This window comes from Rana temporaria, chromosome 3 (genome assembly GCF_905171775.1).
Source record: "Rana temporaria chromosome 3, aRanTem1.1, whole genome shotgun sequence".
Classification (NCBI taxonomy): domain Eukaryota; kingdom Metazoa; phylum Chordata; class Amphibia; order Anura; family Ranidae; genus Rana; species Rana temporaria.
Window position 1 is genome coordinate 58,599,007 of NC_053491.1, and position 19,409 is coordinate 58,618,415.

Here is a 19,409-nt window from a genome sequence, read left to right on the forward strand (position 1 = left end):
AAAGAGGCCGCTGCATAAACAGGAGATTCTCCTGTATGTAATCTGTTGGCACTTGTCCCGCCCCCCTCCCTGTCCCCTCTGAGGCTGCAGATGGGCATCGATCAGGCTGCACTGATGGCAATGGTAATGCTGCATTCATGGCAATGGTGAGGCTGCATTCATGGCAATGGTGAAGCTGCATTCATGGCAATGGTGAGGCTGCATTAATGGCAATGGTGAGGCTGCATGCATGTCGATGGTGAGGCTGCATGCGAGTCGATGGTGAGGCTGCAGATGGGCACTGATTAGGCTGCATTGATGGGCACTGACCCTTATTTTGCCTCACAGTTCTTTATTTAAAATTGTATTTTTTTCCTGAAACTTCCCTCTTAAAGTGAAGGTGTGTGTTATATTGCAATAAATACGGTATATCCAAATAACACACCCAAGCTCATCCTTAGACTCTTCATCACACACAGCCACAAAGGCAAGAGAATTCTTGTTGGGCAGTGTATTAATTTGCATTTAAATTTAATGGTTCAAAAAATGTCAGACAAAATGGTCGGCCCTCATGCATGTTCACTTTATCAAATCTGGCCCTCTTTGGAAAAACTTTGGACACCCCTGGTGTATTCTGTTGTTCATTCAATGTAACATGTTCAGAACTTTGTACCACCTGAAGTACAGTATATTTTCTATTCTAATTTGTCCATGAGGGAGGATTTTTGATCACCATGAGCAGCTGCACCAGATTTTGCACTCTCCGGATTTAGTAAATCAACCCCACAGATAGATATGTTACCCATATACTTTTAAGCCCTGTACACACGATCAGTCCATCCGATGAGAACGGTTAACCGATGAAGCTGACTGATGGTCTGATGTGCCTACACACCATAGGTTAAATAACAGATCGGGTTAGAACGCGGTGACGTAAAACACAACGACGTGCTGAAAGAAACGAAGTTCAATGCTTCCAAGCATGCGTCGACTTGATTCTGAGCATGCGTGGATTTATAACCGATGCTTTTGCATACTAACCGTCGGTTTTGACCTATCGGTTAGGCGTCCATCGGTTCAATTTTAAAGCAAGTTCTACATTTTTTGACCGAAGGATAACTGACAGATGGGGCCCACACACGGTCGGTTCGGACCGATGAAACGGACCTTCCGTCCGTTTTCATCGGTTTTGACCGACCGTGTGTACAGGGCTTCAGACACTAAAGATATTTATTGCCACAAGATTAACAGATTAACAATACCATCTTTTACATATGATAATGGCTTTTTTGCAGACCTCTTTTAACCCCTTAATTCCCGCCGCACGACTATTTACGTCCGCAAAATGGCACGGACAGGCAGATGGGCGTATATATACATCCTTGCCTTCTAGCGGGTGGGGGGTCCGATCGGGACCCCCTCCGCTGTGTGCGGCGGGCGAATTCCCTCGGGGAGTGATCCGGGACGACGGCGCGGCTATTCGTTTATAGCCGCTCCGTCGCGATTGCTCCCCGGAGCTGAAGAACGGGGAGAGCCGTATGTAAACACGGCTTCCCCGTGCTTCACTGTGGCGGCGTATCGATCGAGTGATCCTTTTTATAAGGGAGACTCGATCGATGACGTCAGTCCTACAGCCACACCCCCCTACAGTTGTAAACACACACTAGGTGAACCCTAACTCCTACACCCCCCCCCCCCAACTGTGGTTAACTCCCAAACTGCAACTGTCATTTTCACAATAAACAATGCAATTTAAATGCATTTTTTGCTGTGAAAATGACAATAGTCCCAAAAATGTGTCAAAATTGTCCGAAGTGTCCGCCATAATGTCGCAGTCATGAAAAAAATCGCTGATCGCCGCTATTAGTAGTAAAAAAAAAAAAATTAATAAAAATGCAATAAAACTATCCCCTATTTTGTAAATGCTATAAATTTTGCGCAAACCAATCGATAAACGCTTATTGCGATTTTTTTTACCAAAAATAGGTAGAAGAATACGTATCGGCCTAAACTGAGGAAAAAACATTTTTTATATATGTTTTTGGGGGATATTTATTATAGCAAAAAGTAAAAAATATTGAATTTTTTTCAAAATTGTCGCTTTATTTTTGTTTAATAGCGCAAAAAATAGAAACCCGCAGAGGTGATCAAATACCACCAAAAGAAAGCTCTATTTGTGGGGAAAAAAGGACACCAATTTTGTTTGGGAGCCACGTCGCACGACCGCGCAATTGTCTGTTAAAGCGACGCAGTGCCGAATTGCAAAACCTGGCCTGGGCATTTAGCTGCAAAATGGTCCGGGCTTAAGTGGTTAATATAACCCCGCTAAAAGCAGTTTTCCCACATTTTTATTTCTGTTTATAATTGTTGTTGCGCAGCAGATATATTCATTTCATTATGGTTTCCTCCTTAGAATAGGTTACTCATTCTAGTGCTCATGTGTAATTTGTTTTCTTCCTTGGATTTCCTGTTATGAGCAAAGGAAAAAATTCCCTTTACCTCCATTCCAGAATCTTTTATTTTATTTTCTGGCGATAACTTTTTTCCTGTCATCTGTCTTTACTTTGGACCCATAGCCCAATTATTTTCTTTCTTGAAGAAATCAAATGTTCAGCAGCCATCCCAGTTAATTTGAAAATAAAATAGGCACATTTTAGGAAATATGTTGTTTATAATTTTATGTTTTTTTTTCCACCTCCTAATTTACCTTGTTGTTTTTGGATGGTGTTATGTAGTTCCATAAGTAATTGCTGCTTTCCTATTGGTTTGTCAAATTAGTTAAGATCATTTATGTAAAGTTATTTTCTGAAGTTAGAGGGCTCTTCCAAGTTTATGCCAACATAGCATGTCATTTCCTTACATGTACCATTTAAGATCCATTTGTTGATCTAATTTTACAATGTAGATATCCTTCCATTTATTGGGGAAGCTGGCACTCTGAAACTATTTTGTAAAATAGCAACCATGTGGGAAGGTATTTTCTATATTTAAACTAACCAGTCAGGGTAAACTTTTCAACTTTTACATTTATCTGTCACATATTTATTTCTTTATATACGTTTCAGAGTGTCTTTTAGTTATTAATGGTAGTGGTCTGTTGTCATAGCAAATATTGAATACGTGCAAGATGTGTGCATAATGTCAACAGTGTCTGCATTAAGCATCAACTGAGAGAGTGCACAGGCCTCCTAGAAGCTTGTCTTATGAGCTGCTTCCGATATTTAAATAAATTGTAACCATTTGCACCTTGTTGAAGCATTCATAAATATGTATATTAAACCTTTGTCAACTTGAATATGAAAACATAAATATTCTCCTATATGGAAGAACTCTTTAATGTATAAAAATTTACAATGTAATCTACATTCTCATCCAGAAGTTAAACGGCACCTGGAATTTAACTTGGACAACTTAATACAAGATGCTAGAGAATCCAACCTACCTAAGACAGTGGATAAAGAAGAGACAGATTCACCTGCGAAAGAGGTAACTAGATGAATTTCAGTTTGCTAAACACTGTTTTGATTTCAAGCCAGCAAATCAAGCTGCTTTGGGGTTTTTCCCTGAAAATAGTCCAGAATACACATTAAATCCACTTCTTCATAATGGTTAAAACATTTCTATTAACATAAACATTAAACATGGATGCATGCTTTTATTTCATCACCTTGGATATGAACGTGAACCATTTCATGCTCCATATCCATAATAGGTGATCCTGAATAGTCTAGACATGGTGTTTGAGTTAGACCAACTAATTTGTGATGAAGTAGACCATTTTAATATAATTATTATTGTAGCTGGCTATCTTACCTGCAGTATCAAAAGACACTCTGCAACATTGTTGCAATGAGACTGTTTTGCTCTAGTGCCAGCTAAGACTCTGTGTCATCACATCCTGTCAGCAGAGTGATTACCATCAGGGAGAAAAGCGGGAATTGTAGTTCCAGGACTCGGGTTTCACATTCAGATTTAACTGTATGGAACTACAAAAGACCAGCATGCTCTGAGTGCAGGAAAGGAGAGACTCAATTTTGATTTCCTGAGGAGAATTCAGACAGCACGAGGTGGAGAAAGAGATCAGACCTGAGGGAGAGATGCTGTCTCCTAGGTGATTTCACCACACGATTTAGGCCTCTGCCGCCAGTCAGGACATCCAGCCTGAGAGAGTGGGATCCCAGGTGCACATCTAAGCGCATTTGCACTGATGGTAAAGCATTCCAGTGTGAGGTGACCAGTCGGGTTGGCCAGGGGAGCCTACTGTTTCAGGATGTTTGTTTTGGCCCTGACCGCAAGTGTTGGGTGAGAGGGCTTTTTTTCCATTTGCAAGAAACAGGGACACTGCACCACAAATGAAGTTAAATGGACACCGTATACAGACATCATTGCTGCTAGTCATCGTTCTGACACTTGTAGTGCCACAGGGCTAAATGATAAGGCCATCCATTTCCAGGGACACTGTATACATACACCATTGTCCTTTCACCTTGCTGAGAAAGAATCCTGCCTTCTTCACTTGATAATCCAGGCAAGTTGTGTTGTTTGGCCCTGCTATTCAGGAGTTTAGGTGCACCAACAAAAGTGGCTAACTAAAGACACAAAGTTTTATCTGTTTTTCAAAAGGACTGAAGCTACTAGTGCCATACGGACCCACACATATTCAGGGCTCTGTATACAGTATGCAGTAGCTGTGTGGAACATTTTATCGAGGAAGTTAAGCCATTACATTTTGATTTGAATAAAGTGTTTAAAGTTGGGCCTGTGGTGTCAGGGGACAGTAGAGAGAGGCCTGACACAAGGGGGAAATTCCTCTGCTCTCCTCCAGCCTGGACTTATAGAGCCAACCTCAGTAAAGGTAACCAATCTGATACGGATTGTCATATTGTGATTTATTTGCCATGTAAGTGTGCCTTTGCTTTTGGGGTTATTCTTAGGTTTTGAATCCCCTGAAAGCAGCCTGAATATGGTATTGAGCTATATTGTTTATAACTTCAGTTATTGCTCTCCCATTGCATTTTTTGAACAAATACATTGTTACTGTTTGTTATTTTTCCACAGAAATATTGCAGTAAAGACAATTTCTGTGTTTTACCATAATGTGTGTGTTTCTTATTGGTTATTGCACTTACCTATTGCCAGGTGTGCCAGAGGGGTCTGATACTGTTACTGGGGTTAAGAGGCAGAGTAATGGACTGAACAAATGTGAGCGACTCCTCCAGGGGGTAGCACTACATTATTATTATTATTATCCCGGATTTACATAGCACCGACAGTTTATGCAGCTCTTAGGCCACGTACACACGGTCGGTCCATCATCGGTTAACCGATGAAGCGGACTGATGGTCTGATGTGCCTACACACCATCAGTTAAAAACCGATTGAGTCCAACGCGGTGACGTAAAACACAACGACGTGCTGAGAAAAATGAAGTTCAATGCTTCTAAGCATGCGTCGACTTGATTCTGAGCATGCGCGGGTTTTTAACCGATGCTTTTGCATACTAACCGTTGGTTTTGACCTATCGGTTAGGCGTCCATCGGTTCAATTTTAAAGCAAGTTCTACATCTTTGGACCGAAGGATAATGGACCGATGGGGCCCACACACCATCGGTTTGGACCAAGGAAACAGACCTTCAGTCCGTTTCCATCGGTTTGGACCGACCGTGTGTACGCAGCCTTAGACAGTCTGTACTTTTTTAAGCAGATGCCATATCCTTAATAAAGCCTTGACAAATATTCTTGGAGCTGGCATGTTTTTGCCTCATACTTCTTAAATCATATCATCCCAGTAATACTGATAGTTAAACTTTTATTTAAATGTGATAGAATATGTCAACATGCATAGTTACACACACAAACACCTTATCAACTTGTTTCACATTATGGTTATGGCAAATAAATTATCAACTCAATGAATGTGGCACACTCATTGAGTTAATCATTTTGGCGTAGTGTGTGAATCACATAGGAGTGTCCTATCCCTTTTAAAGGGATCTGAAATCTTTAAAAACTTTTGTCTGGATAACTGGTGTCCCACAATGCCAATCCCATTTTCCCCGGTCTTGACTGAAGATTTCAAGTATCCTAAAGGAACTCCTGGAGTTTGTCTAATTCATTGAACTGATTTATAGACGGTATACAAAACTAATGCACCCAATATAAAACCATACAGATCTTTTTGCTGCTGTGACAAGGCAAAGGAATCTTGGTTCCTAAACTTGTTTTTATCAATGTCTCTCTTAAACTCCCCAGCTATGGCCAGGCAGACTTAACCCAACAAAACTGTATAGGGAACGAAATGTTTCATTTGTATTTTATCCAGTCTCTGACCCCCAAATAACCACTGCCCAGGCTCTTATACCAGCTGACTTCTACCGTTATCTTTAAGGGCATCTGCTATAGTCGGCTCTACTACCCAATCATGTGCAATGAAAAAAAAAATGCATTTTTGCTTCCATGTTTATGGTAGTTAGCGGTGCTTTACCTCATGCAAAGGAAACGGTATATTTGCATTTAGTAAATCAACCCCCTGATTAAAATTAGCCATTATTCACATGGGCATACTGATCCATATACCTGTGCAAAGAGCTGTGGGAAAAAAGCTTTAATATTGAGCTTCAGGCCTAATGCACATGGAACATTTTTAACATGGCTATTAGGGGCACCATGTTCTTTCATATAGGAGAATATTTAAGTTGTCATAATCAAGTTTACATTAATTACATTAACTAAATACATTACAGGCTTAAAGTGGAGTTCCACCCTGTTTTTGTGTGTATCCCAGGAGGCAGCCACCCATTCACAAAGCGCTGTACGAGTTGTGCATGCACAGTAGGAAACGGGCAGTGAAGCTGTAAGGCTTCACTGCCTGTTTCCCTTAGTCAGGATGGAGGCGCCAGGACCAAGCAATCACCGTCGGGGGCCCATCAGGACAGGTAAGTGGCCTTATTAAAAGTCAGCAGCTACAGTGTTAGTAGCTGCTGCCTTTTAAAAAAAAATCGCGGGTGGAATACCGCTTTAATATACATATTTCTTTTTTAATGTGTCCATACACACATAGGCATTTGGAGGCTGTGACAGGAAGCCAGGAAAAACTACTGGTTGTGTCCAGGAGCCTGACTAGCAGTAAGTAGCTCGAGAACAAGTACCTAGGATCCTGTGTTTGCAATTAACCATCCAACGTGGCAAGGATTAATTTTCTGTTTTTATTCTCTTTTGCTTTTTTGATGCCTATACTTTGTGAACACAGATATAGAAACATAGGAAACAGAAAAGTGACAGCAGAAAAAAAGAACGAGTAATCCATCGAGTCTGCCCATTTTTTTGTTATCTTTTTCTTTCAAATATTTTTTATTGAGCATATGTCAAGTACAATAGTATGCAAACTATGGGCAAAAACCCATATACAATACAGGATACATACACCAATCATGTGCACATACAGAGGATAATTGCGCATTGAAGAGAACAAGCAGGCAATATAAAATAGAAACATTCCAGATTGTAGTGTTGCAACAGAGTGTATCCATAAGAACAAGAGGGGTGGGTATGGGGGGGAAAGAGGAAGGGGCATAGGCTAGGTAGGAGAGGGGGGGAGGGGGTGAGAGCAATGCAAGAGCTGTGTAATAGGAGTATGGCAAAGTGGGAGCATCAAGAACATCCAGTATATTCAAAAAAGAGGGGGTCAGTGAGACCATTTGTGAGTGTACCAGAGTCGCCACGGGTTCCAGAGGTCTAGCATTGTGGTGTATGTGTGTTTACCTCGAGCAAGGATGATCTGAGAATAGCTAGTTGGGAGGTCAGTGAAATAGGGAGTCCTAGCACTCCTTGAAGCATCGATTCCACCACCACCCATAGTTTCTTAAGATGTGGGCAGGACCAGAAAATGTGCAGGAGAGTGCCTGTGGTGTTACAATTTCTCCAGCAGTTAGGAGAGGTGTGGGGTTGGAATTTGACTAACCTGGAAGGTGTCAGATACCATCTCATCATCAGTTTTTGTGAGAGTTCCCAGAGAGAAGTACAGGAGGTGCATTTGTAAGTGGATTTGATCGCTACTAGCCATTGTTGGTCTGAGAATTGGGTAAGTAAATCAGATTCCCAGTCAGTGAGAGGTTTTGATTTTTGGAAACATGTCTTTTCTTGTAGGATATTATATATTAGAGAGATGCCTTTTACGGATGGGCTTTCAGCGAAGAAAAATCGACAAAGGTTTGTCGGCAGGGAACAGTCTAGGGAGGGGTTCGCCAGAAGACAATGTTGTATTCTGTAGTAAGTAAAATAGTCTGAGATGGGTGCACAAAAAAAATTTGAATTTGAGAGAAGGGTGTGCTAGCCACTAGGGGGTGCAAATCATGAATGTGGGTAACATTGCCAGAAAGCCAGGTAGGGATGTTCAAGTCCGGGGTAAGGAGTTTCAGCGTCTCTAAAGGCATGGGTACAGGTTTGGTCGGGAGGGTTTTCCATGTGGAGGATTTCAGTGTTTTCCAGATCTTAACAGAGGCCTGAATGGTAGGGGAGTAGAGACAGAGCTGTGGGGCCCCAACGGTCGTGCTATATAACCATTGGGATAGGTTCGATCCCGGGATCATGGCGGCTTCTATAGCACACCAGAGTGGGTTAGGAGTTGCCGACATCCATTCTCGAGTCTGCGAGAGGATGGTGGCCATATAGTCAACATAACCAATACCCCCAGCAGATCTATGTTTGACCGTCTTAGCCCGGCTACACCTATGTTTTTTACCCTGCCAAACGTAATGTCCCAGGATAGATTGTAAAGATTTGAGATAAGACTTCGGGAGGGGTATAGGAAGGGTCCGAAAAATGTAAAGTATTCTGGGTAGTATCATCATTTTGAAAGCTGCAAGCCTGCCTGTCCAGGAAAATTTGTGTTTGGAAATTTTTGATGTTTCTCGGATAAGCATTTGTTTGACCTCAGTGTAATTGTTGGAGAATAGATTTTTTGTGGATTTGGTTAGGGTGATACCCAAATATGTTATTCTGGAGTCCGCCCATGGGTACGGGAAGTTGTGTCTAAGTAGATTACTGGTAATGGCGTCAAGGCCCAAGTCTAAAATGTAGGATTTCTGTTCATTTACTTTATAATAGGACACGTTACCGAATCTTTGCAATAGCTTTTGCACTGAGGTCAGGGACAGGGTGGGGTCTGTCAGCATGATTATCACGTCGTCCGCAAATAGGTTAATTTTATGTTCTAATGTGGCAATTTTAAATCCAGTTATCTTGTGGTGGGATCTAACGTGTTCAGCTAGGGGTTCCATTACAAGGTCAAAGATTAGTGGGGATAGAGGGCATCCTTGGCGAGTGCCATTGGTGATTAAAAAAGGTTTAGAAAGGATTTCTGAAGTGTATACCTGGGCGGAAGAAGAAGAATATAGTGCCATAATGGCGGACAGAATGGGTCCTTGGAATCCGAATTTTTTGAGGGTGGCGTGCATGTATCCCCAGTGAACCCGGTCAAACGCCTTCTCTGCGTCCAGGGATAGGAGCAGAGAAGGCGTTCGGGTTGACTCGGCAGTGTGAATGATGTCAATAAGTCTACGGGTTGCGTCAAAGGTTTGCCTGCCTCTGATGAAACCAGACTGGTCCTTGTGTATGAGTAGGGGCATCACATTTATGAAACGGTTGGCGATGAGTTTGGCATGTATTTTAGCATCAAGGTTCAAAAGAGATATGGGCCTAAAGTTCGGTAGGGTGACGATCAAGGCAGAGAGCATTTCTGGGGGGAGAGAGGAGGATGAGGCAGCATCGTTACAGACATTAGTCAGGAATGGTGACAGGATAGTGCCAAATTTTTTATAGTACTCCCCAGTAAGGCCATCAGGGCCTGGGGATTTATTAGAGGGTAGTGACGAGATCGTGCGCAGGATTTCCAGGTGGGTGAACGGGGCATTAAGAGTCTCCAGTTGGTCCCCAGACAGTGACGGGAGATTGATTTCGTGGAGGAATGTTGCCATGTCTTGAGGGGTCGGTTGGAGAACAGATTGGTCATCTTTTAAGTTGTATAGCTTGTTATAGTAGCATCTAAAGGCGTCGGCCATGGCCGAGGGGTCAGTCAATTTTTGGTTTGAAGTGGGGTGATATATGTGAGGTATCATGAATGAATGAATGAATGAAAAACTTATAAAGCGTGGCGCATGCGAACTGAATCGCTTCTGGGCGCTAGTTGTTCGTGTCTCATGACATCAAAAGAGCAGAGTTTTGATCTGTCTTCTGAAAGTCAGGTGGTTTTCCTCCAACCGAATGCTGGTTGGTAAAGCGTTCCATAGTCTAGGACCCTGAAAAGCAAACCTTCTTTCTCCTTTGGACTTGTATTTGGTTTTTGGTACCCTGACCAGATTTTGGTCGGTGGATCGCAGAACGCGATTCGAATTGTGAGGTTCTATCTTGTCGCAAAGATATTGCGGAGCCTTCCCATGGATGCACTTATGTGTCAGGCAGAGTGCTTTAAATGCAATTCTGTCTTTTACTGGCAGCCAGTGAAGGGTTCTCAACGAAGGTGAGATTGATTCCCATTTTTTTTCCCAGTCACCAGTCTGGCGGCCGTATTCTGAACGACTTGCAGACGGGAGATTTGGTACTTTGGGAGTCCGAGGTACAGGGCGTTAGCATAGTCCAGTCTGGAATTCACGATTGTTCCCACCACGACTGCCACGTCTTCTTTGGGGATAAATGGAATAAGTCTGCGTAGTAGGTGCAACAGATGGTGTGCTCCGCTGACTACTGACCCTATTTGTGCGTCCATTGTCATGAAGGTGTCGAAGATGACCCAGAGACTTTTGACTTTGGAGCTAGGGGTGATGATTTGGCCCAGAATGGGCGGGGGTGTCCAGGTTGTTGCCAGTTGACTCTTTCGGCTGGCGTGAAACATAAGGAGTTCTGTTTTTGAACTGTTGAGTTTAAGATAACTCTTTGTCATCCAGTTTTCTATCAAAGAGAGACATTTCTCTAAACTGGGATGATGATCCTTTTTGTTGTAGATGCGAAAATACAGTTGCGTATCGTCTGCATAAGAGTGATAGAGTAGTTCTTGGCTACTGATAATATCAAAGAGAGGGCGAAGATAGATGTTGAAAAGCACCGGTGACAGGGGGGATCCTTGGGGGACTCCACATGACACCGTGCGCTTTTCCGACGTGAAAGAACCCAATTTAACTGTTTGTGATCGGTTTTCAAGAAAGGAAGAAAACCATGGTAAATCACCTTCTGCGACTTCTGCTATCTTGGCTAGTCGCATCAGTAACAGTTTGTGGTCTACCGTGTCAAAGGCTGCGCTTAGGTCCAGCAGAACCAGGAGACAAGATTCTCCTTCGTCTGCGGCCTAGAGGGCATCGTCCCATATTTTGAGTAAGGCCGTTTCTGTCCCGTGTCCGGGACGGAAGCCTGATTGTAATGGATCCAGTAGATTGTGGGTATCTAGATGCTGTTGCAGCTGTTGTACCACTACTTTCTCCATTATCTTGGAGAGAACATTTAGGCCTGTTATGGGACGGCGGTGAGTTGGGTCCTTGGGATCCAGGTTGGGTTTTTTCAAGATGGGCTGGATTGTGCCCTCTTTCAACAGGGATGGCACTGTGCCTTCCTTAAATGACTGGTTTATAAGCTGTGTGATGGGTGGTGCCAGGATGTCGGCACATTCCTTCAGCAGTTTGGTGGGGATGATATCATTGGGCGATGTGCTGTTCCGCAAAGCACCAATGATATTTTTTGTGGTATCGATGGAGATCGGTTCCAGAGTGAACTTTGTTGATTGTAGAGCGTTTCTGTGGGTGTTTTGTGGTTGATTGACGGTGGGGTTGAGGGGGGTATTGTTTTGCAAGATGCTTTCCCGGATTCTTTCAATTTTGTTGATGAAGAAATCCGATAGTTCATTACAGAACTCTTGGGTGTCTGAATTGGGGACTTCAAGACATCCCGGATTCATGGTCTGGGTGACCATCTTGAAGAGTTCTCGGGGGCGGTTTAGGGCGCTGTTAATCGCCATAGAAAAATGATGTTTCTTGGCTTTGAAGATTTCTTTATGATATCGTGTTGTTATTGCCTTGTAGATGATGAGGTTATCCTCTGCAGGGCTTCTTTTCCAGGCGGCTTCCGCCCTTCTGCGCTCTTGCTTCAGAAGCGACAGCTGGTTGTTGAACCAGCCAGACTTTCTTTTTCGGATGCAGGCTTTGCGTTTCGGTGCTACTAAATCGGCTGACTGTAGCAGGGCTGCGTTTATGGCATCCAGTGTATCTGCGGCTGTTTGATGTGGATGGATTGTTTTGATTCTGTTTCCCAAGGTAGATTTAAAGAGTTCCGAATGGAGCTTCTTCTGAGATCTAGCCCAGTGTATTGTCACCGGCTTGGGTGCTTTTATCACTGGGGGAATTTTGGAGATTATGAAATTGATTGCATGGTGGTCTGTCCATGGCAATGGTTCATTTTCTAAAATGCTTATTTTCAGATTTTGTCTGAAAATTAGGTCGAGTGTGTGACCTGAAGCATGTGTTGGCCCGCATATAAGTTGCTGTAGCCCTAATCCCTCCAGGTGATCGATGCAGGCGTCCGCAATGGGATCCTGTGCGGAGTTGGCCCACAGATTAAAGTCCCCGAGCAGCAAAAGGTGTTTGCTGTTAAGGGTATAAGTGGATATAAACTCCGTTAAAGATGGCAAAAACTGCGATTTTGGCCCAGGTGGCCTATAGCAGAGGAGAATGTGAACAGTCTCCTGGGGGGAAGTTTGAAGTTGAAGGGTAAGGGTTTCCATGAATGGAAGAGGATTTTGAAGGGCTGGCTTAGTGATTGTAATGTGATTCTTGTGGATCACCGCCAGGCCTCCTCCTCTTTGCCCTATTCTGTTTTCCGTTATAATGCGATAGTTTTCTGGCACCAATTCTCCGAGAATAGTGTTGCAGTCCTCTGAGAGCCAGCTTACTGTAATAAAGAGGCAGTCTAGATCGTTTTGTAGTAAGAAATCGTGGATTTCTAATCAGTGTTTTACTGCCGATCTTGTGTTGATCAAAGCACATGATATGTGCTTGAGCTGGGTTATATAGTTTACATTTTTGATGGTCGATCGTCGATCGAATCTCAAAAGTTGCTCTATTTTTAAGGCCTTTTTGGTGACGGCTGGTAATGCTGTTGCAAATTGTCTCAGACCCCGAATAGAGTCCGCAGAGTATCGCAGATTAGCCATTGTCGCCAGTCACATTGTCGTCAGTCTTTCCTAATTGCGGCGGCCGCGAATGAGGCCTGGTCTGGCGCGGATGCGGGAAGAGCCGCGAGACGCCGGACGTGATGGGTGGAAGACTGTCCAAGTGAGCCGTCACTCGTTGAGTCTTCTCTCCCCGATTGGTCCAGAGGAAGGCGAAAAACCCCCGGCGTGCTGTGCCAATCTGCAGCGATCGGGGGAAAAATTCCTTCCTGACCCCTTAACGGCGATCGGTGCAACCCTGGATCAATTGGCTAGGGGGGTGTGGGGGGAGGGGGGGTCTTAGTCCTGTTTTTTTGAGCTGTGTCTGCAGCACCTGAGAGCTGGGAGGACCCTGCCTGGCTGCACTATCCCTGGGGAGAGCCGACTCGTTTGAGAGCGTCCTGCTCTCACTATCCCTGGGGTGAGCAGACTAAGATGAGAGCGTCTGCTGCACCGCTGAATCTAAATAGCAAGAGTTCCAACTTTATTAGCTGCAAGCTTGTTCTGGATCAGTGATTGAAAAAAAATAATGAAGACTCCTGTCTTACCTCCTGTTTCAAACTCCTGGTTTTTAACTCGCACTTTTGATCAAAGAATGCACTTCTGATCAGAGAGTCCACATGTGAAGCCACCATCAATCTTAGTCTTGGCGATATAGCCTTTAATTCTATTGGCCATGGCCTTGCCCGCTCTGTTGCCTGTAGAGTAGTGTTGGGCTTTAAAACGTGTGTGGGCCCTCTCAAAGGAGTCCAATAGGTGGGCCCTGAGCTCCTGTCTGAGGCAGTCCAATTTTTGTTTGGACGCAGGGTTGGGATTAGATTGGTTTTGGGATTCTAGAAGTTTTATGTCGGAAGTAAGGGAATCTAGGCGCTGTGTTTTCATCCTCCTCTCTCTAGCATTTAGTTGTATAAAAATCCCTCGAATGAACGCCTTATGGGCGTTCCACAGTACAGAATTGTCAACTACAGAACCTGCATTTAGGGAGAAAAATTCAGTTAAACGGTCCTTGATAAAATCAGAATGGGAAGGAGAGTGGATGAGTGAGGCGTTGGCTCTCCAAATCTTTGTCCGTGAAGGGGAAGGGGAGTCACTGAGGGACAAGGTAACAGGTGCGTGGTCGGACCACGTAATAGTAGCTATATCGGATGCAGAGACTTTGGGGAGGGACCATTTGTCCACAAGGAAATAGTCTATCCTCGTATAGGAGTTGTGGCGGGGGGAGAAATAGGAATAATCCCTCTCTGTGGAGTGGAGACATCTCCAGGCATCGTAGAGATCGTGTGACCTGATGAAGGCGCCCATAGGTGAGGCAGTTCTGGTTGTACGAGAGGAGGTGTCTAGGGAGTTGTCAGGAACTATGTTGAAGTCCCCACAGATTATGAGGTGACCTTGCTTGAAGCGGTTGATTTTTGTTCATGAGCTTGGATAAGAAGTTGATTTGCCTAGTATTAGGGGCATAGACCGTCACGATAGTGTATCGAATGTTATTCATGGAGCAGTTTAAGGCCAAGTATCTGCCCTTGTCATCTACCAAGCTATCGTGGAGAGTAAATGACACAGTGTTTTTAATGGCAATTAGGACTCCATTCTTTTTTTCAGGTCCAGAGGCTTTAAAGATGTTAGGGAAGAATTTATTGGTGCACGTCGGCTCTGCGGAGGATTTAAAGTGTGTTTCTTGTACACAGAGGACATCGCAGAGGGACGTTTGAGCTGTCTTCCACAATGATGACCTTTTGACAGGGTGGTTCAGACCCTTGACGTTTAAGGACAGGAACTTCGGCATCTTGGGTAAATTAGCGTGTTATGCGTAGATAGAAGAGTACTCACAGTTCGCCAGTGGTCCACCAATCTGCGTAGAGTAGTATGTACCAAGAGGGTAAGTGGTGGATCCAGAAGGAGGCGCTCTCAGGTTTCCGGTGGATTCCGGATGGTGGGTGGGAAGGAATAGGGAGAGACAAATGAGGAGAAAAAAAATGGGAAAAGTAAAGTCAACAGTAGCTTACGTAAAAACAGCAACTTGGAGGGGTGTGAGAAGACACCCAAATCAGTAGTATATCAGAAAACTACTGAGTATTGTAGGGGGTAAGAGTTTGTGGGCTGATCACATCGAGCAGGCACCAACCGGAGATCATGGTAAAAATGCTGGTGGGAATTATACTAACCACATGGTTACTTGTTGACACTGGGGTGAGGACCCGAAAAGCTGGCGTGTGGGACGTCGGGGGTTGACAACTGCATCAGGGTCACATCGTCGGGAATTAAATTCCATTTCCGGAGGAGTCGAATACCTTCTTCCACCGTATGGACGCTGTGCTTTGTGCCGTTCCTGGTGATCAGTAGCTTAGTCGGGAATCCCCACTGGTATGGGATTTTATGATTATTTAGAGGCTTCGTGATGGTCTGAAGTTGCCTTCTCTGCTGGCAGGTGTACTGGGAGATGTCAGCAAAAAGTTGTAGTTTTGCGTACGGCGCAGGCAGTTGGCCTATTCTTCTGGATTTGGACATGAGCATGTCTTTGGCATGATAAAAGTGAATTCTCGTGAGGGTGTCGCGGGGTACGTCTGGCGGTAGGTGAGCGGGCTTTGGCAGGCGATGGATACGATCGATGACGGTCTCCATGGCTGGGAGATCAGGTAGGAGAGAAGCGATCATTTTCCGAGCGGATGTATTAAGATCGGCAGGCATGATCGACTCTGGTATGCCACGGATTTTAACGTTGTTGTGTCTGGATCGGTCCTCGAGGTCCGCCAGCTTGGCCCGCACCCACTGTTGTTCATCCCTAGTGTGTTCATGCGCATCCACTAGATCATTAACCGTGACTGTCATGGCGCCCATTTGCTGTTCAATATGACCCACTCTCTGGCCTGTATGCATCAGCTCATTCTTAAATGCTGAGAACAGTGAGGAAATGTCATTATGCAGGGAGCTGTGCAAAGACATCAGCATGTCTTTTAACATGGTGTCCATGACTGGCTGGTTGGTGGTGGGGAAGGCCGCAATGGGGGATGGTACTGGTGGTAGTGCTGGGAGGTTATCTAACGTAGGCCTTACCTCAGTGGCCTGAGCGGCATGTTCCAGCCTCATCCGCGTTTTCGCCGGGCTGTTGGAGGCAGATGTCGATCCGTGAGGTATGGCAGGGAGCGAGTGAGGGTGGATGGACGAGTCTCCATCGTCCGGGAGGTCAGACAGGATTCTCTCACCGCGCGGTGAGCGGTCGCGGGCGCCATCTTGGCCTCGAGTGCTGTGAGGCAGAGAAAAGAAGTCTGTGAGCTTCCGCTGTTGCCGGTCCTCCTTACATTTGCGGGAGGATCCGGTCGTGTTCCCCAGTGTCTGGGGGTCAAAGCGATGCATGTCGGTGCTGTGGGTTAGCGCTGTGGAGGTAGCTTTTCTCCGGTCGGTGCAGGAGCTGAGAAGTCAGCGTCCATTCAGCTCGGCGGTTGGCCACGCCCCCCGTTATCTTTTTTATGTATAGATCTATGTTTGTCCCAAGCATGTTTGAAGTCATTTACTGTCGACTGTCTCACTACCTCTGCTTTGCAGTTTATTCCAAGCATAAACTACCCTTACAGTGATATAATACTTTCTAAGATTAGTTTTGAACTTTTTTTTGAACTTTTTTTGAACTTTCCTCCAGTTAGTTTGAGGTCATGTCCCCATGTTCTTGATTTTGGTTCCATATTGAATAAACTGCCCTCCTGAATCTTATTCATCTATTTCATGTATTTAAAGGTTTCAGTCATGCCTCCCTTTCCCTTGTTTCCTCCAGACTGTAAATATTAAGTTCTGTCCTCCTGTACAGCTTATTAAGCCGAAGACATGCTGTTTCATGTGCTTCCCAATTGAGATTTTTACCTATGTCCCCTCAAGTCAGATGGTCCTTGCTCTTACCCATGCTAGCTCAATTTCAAACTTTTTACAACTTTTGATCCAGCTTCAGTGCCATTCACACTTATTCCATCCAGTCTAGTTTTAGGCCTCTCTCTTTCTGTGCCAACTGGCCCAGCTTCAATCCCATATCCTTTGCACCAGCTGTCGCAATAAAAGGCCTGCTAACTTCTGCATCATCATAAAGCTGCTACCACCTGTACCAATCTAGCACAAGTCTTGTACCACCTATACTAATCTAGCTTAACTATACTAATACTACTATACTAATACTATACTATACTAACTATACAAATACTACTATACTAATCTAGCTTAACACTTGTTGCTTTATCTGCCAGTTAACTAAACTTGAAATGCTTTTACTTCAGCTGGCTGCTCCAGCTTCAGGCAAACATCCCTCTGTACCATCCAACTGAGTTTTTAGAATAGGGTTCATCTGGTTTTTGGGTGGTGCTATAATATGAATATAATCATCTGGAAACTGCTTTTGAGAAGGTGCTTGATGTACACAGTAAAGTCTCTGTCACTACCATCGCGAGGAAGCTTCCTGTCTGAAATGAAAAGTTCCATTTGGGAAATCTGTATCCATATAGTTAAAGCAACCAAATGCAACATTCATTCTTGTCTGAATACTTTATTGCATCCACATCCCTACAGGAAACAGACTTCCTAAGAAACAGAGAAAGCTTCATGCCAAAACTCCAGAGCTTGTCACTCCCATCCACTTGGCAATCAACATGCAAAGAACAATATACTCCTATATTATCTGTATAGGCTGATGTTCGAAGGAGGAGCTGAACATGCCTCCCTCCTCTCTGCCATAGTCTTCCTATGGTTCTAAACACTAAATAAAATGTTTAGGAAAACTCAAAACTCAGTTAAATGAGTTAGAATAGATCCAGGTAATAAGATAGTAAATATAAATTAAGAAAGAAACAGTGTCAAAAAGAGACATGCATTTCTATGCTTTATTATAACTGCAAAAAAAAAACCACAATAGCGGCGTATCAAAGCAACAAAAGCATACAGTATACTGTATATGTATGTTAATGATGGACATAATAAACCATAAGGGGAGGTAACAGGAGCGCTGATAATATTTAATAAACAGATGTTTTTATTATAGGATAAAAGCATCATTTCTTAAATTGCTTCTCGCTCTGCATAACTAAGTTTTGTCTTTCAAATGGAGAACAAGTAGAGTGCCCTGCCTTTTTTTATGAGCAATTCCTTATTTGCTAATAGACCCCTTCATATATGCCCATTCACCAGGGTGCATCCACTGTCCAAATGTAACCATTACCATAAGCCACTTCTTCTGAAAAACTTACCAGAGAAACCAGAATTGAAGCTGAATGAATGGTGCATGGGCTGCTGACATGCTGGGTTTTGTAGCTATTGACTGCAAACAACCAAATCTGCAGGTCTCTGCTGCAACCCTAGAAGCAAAATTCAGTAAAGTTTTTTACAAACAAGTGTAAATGCTTTTAAAGGTATATTACCACAGTATACATAAAATCCGACCTTATACAGTTGTGTTCAAAATTATTCAACCCCCCAATGCTGTAAAGGGTTTTAGGGAATTTAGTGTACATTTGTAATTGAATTCAGAATGAAATCCTACAAGGACTTCTTAAAGAACCATATGCAACTAAAATGATATCAATTGGTTTTGTAATACAGTAGTAAATGTTTATTTTGTGAATTCTTCATTTACACAATTATTCAACCCCTTAAAGACTACCACTCTGAAGAACAGAGGTTCATTGAAGTGTTTTCAATCAGGTATTGAAAACACCTGTGGATGTCAGGGAGCAGCAATAAAGCCTAATAAGCACCAATCAGGCAGCTTTAAAATGACTGTGATACTCAGCTCCTCCTAGACATTTACTGGTGTGGTTACAAACATGGTGAAGTCAAGAGAATGGTCCGGGAAGACAAGAGAAGAGGTGATTACTCTTCACAGGAAGGGCAATGGCTATAAGAAGATTGCAAAGATGTTAAACATACCAAGAGACACCATAGGAAGCATCATTCGCAAATTCAAGCCAAAGGGCACTGTTGAAACGCTACCTGGTCGTGGCAGAAAGAAGATGCTGACTTTCGACTGCTGAGCGCTACCTGAAGCGCAGAGTGGAGAAAAGTCCCCTTGTGACTGCTGAGGAACTGACAAAATATTTGTCAGATGTAGGTACTAAAGTTCCTGCTCAGACAATACAGCGCACACTGCGTAATGAAGGCCTCCATGCCAGAACTCCCAGGCGCACCCCCATGCTGTCTCCAAAGAATAAGAAGAGTCGACTGCAGTATGTAAAAATCATGTGGACAAACCACAGAAGTTTTGGGATTGTGT

The 19,409-nt window shown here is 43.8% G+C and overlaps 1 protein-coding gene across 2 annotated transcripts in view; it reads left to right on the forward strand.

Annotated features, from left to right (window-relative positions):
• Positions 1 to 19,409, forward strand: part of FAM227B (family with sequence similarity 227 member B) — a 521,136-nt gene that overhangs the window by 396,843 nt on the left and 104,884 nt on the right. For both annotated transcript variants that reach the window (XM_040342629.1, XM_040342628.1), the window contains exon 11: positions 3,356 to 3,465. In XM_040342629.1, the coding sequence (XP_040198563.1) occupies positions 3,356 to 3,465 (110 nt within the window). The remainder of the gene's footprint in view (positions 1 to 3,355; positions 3,466 to 19,409) is intronic.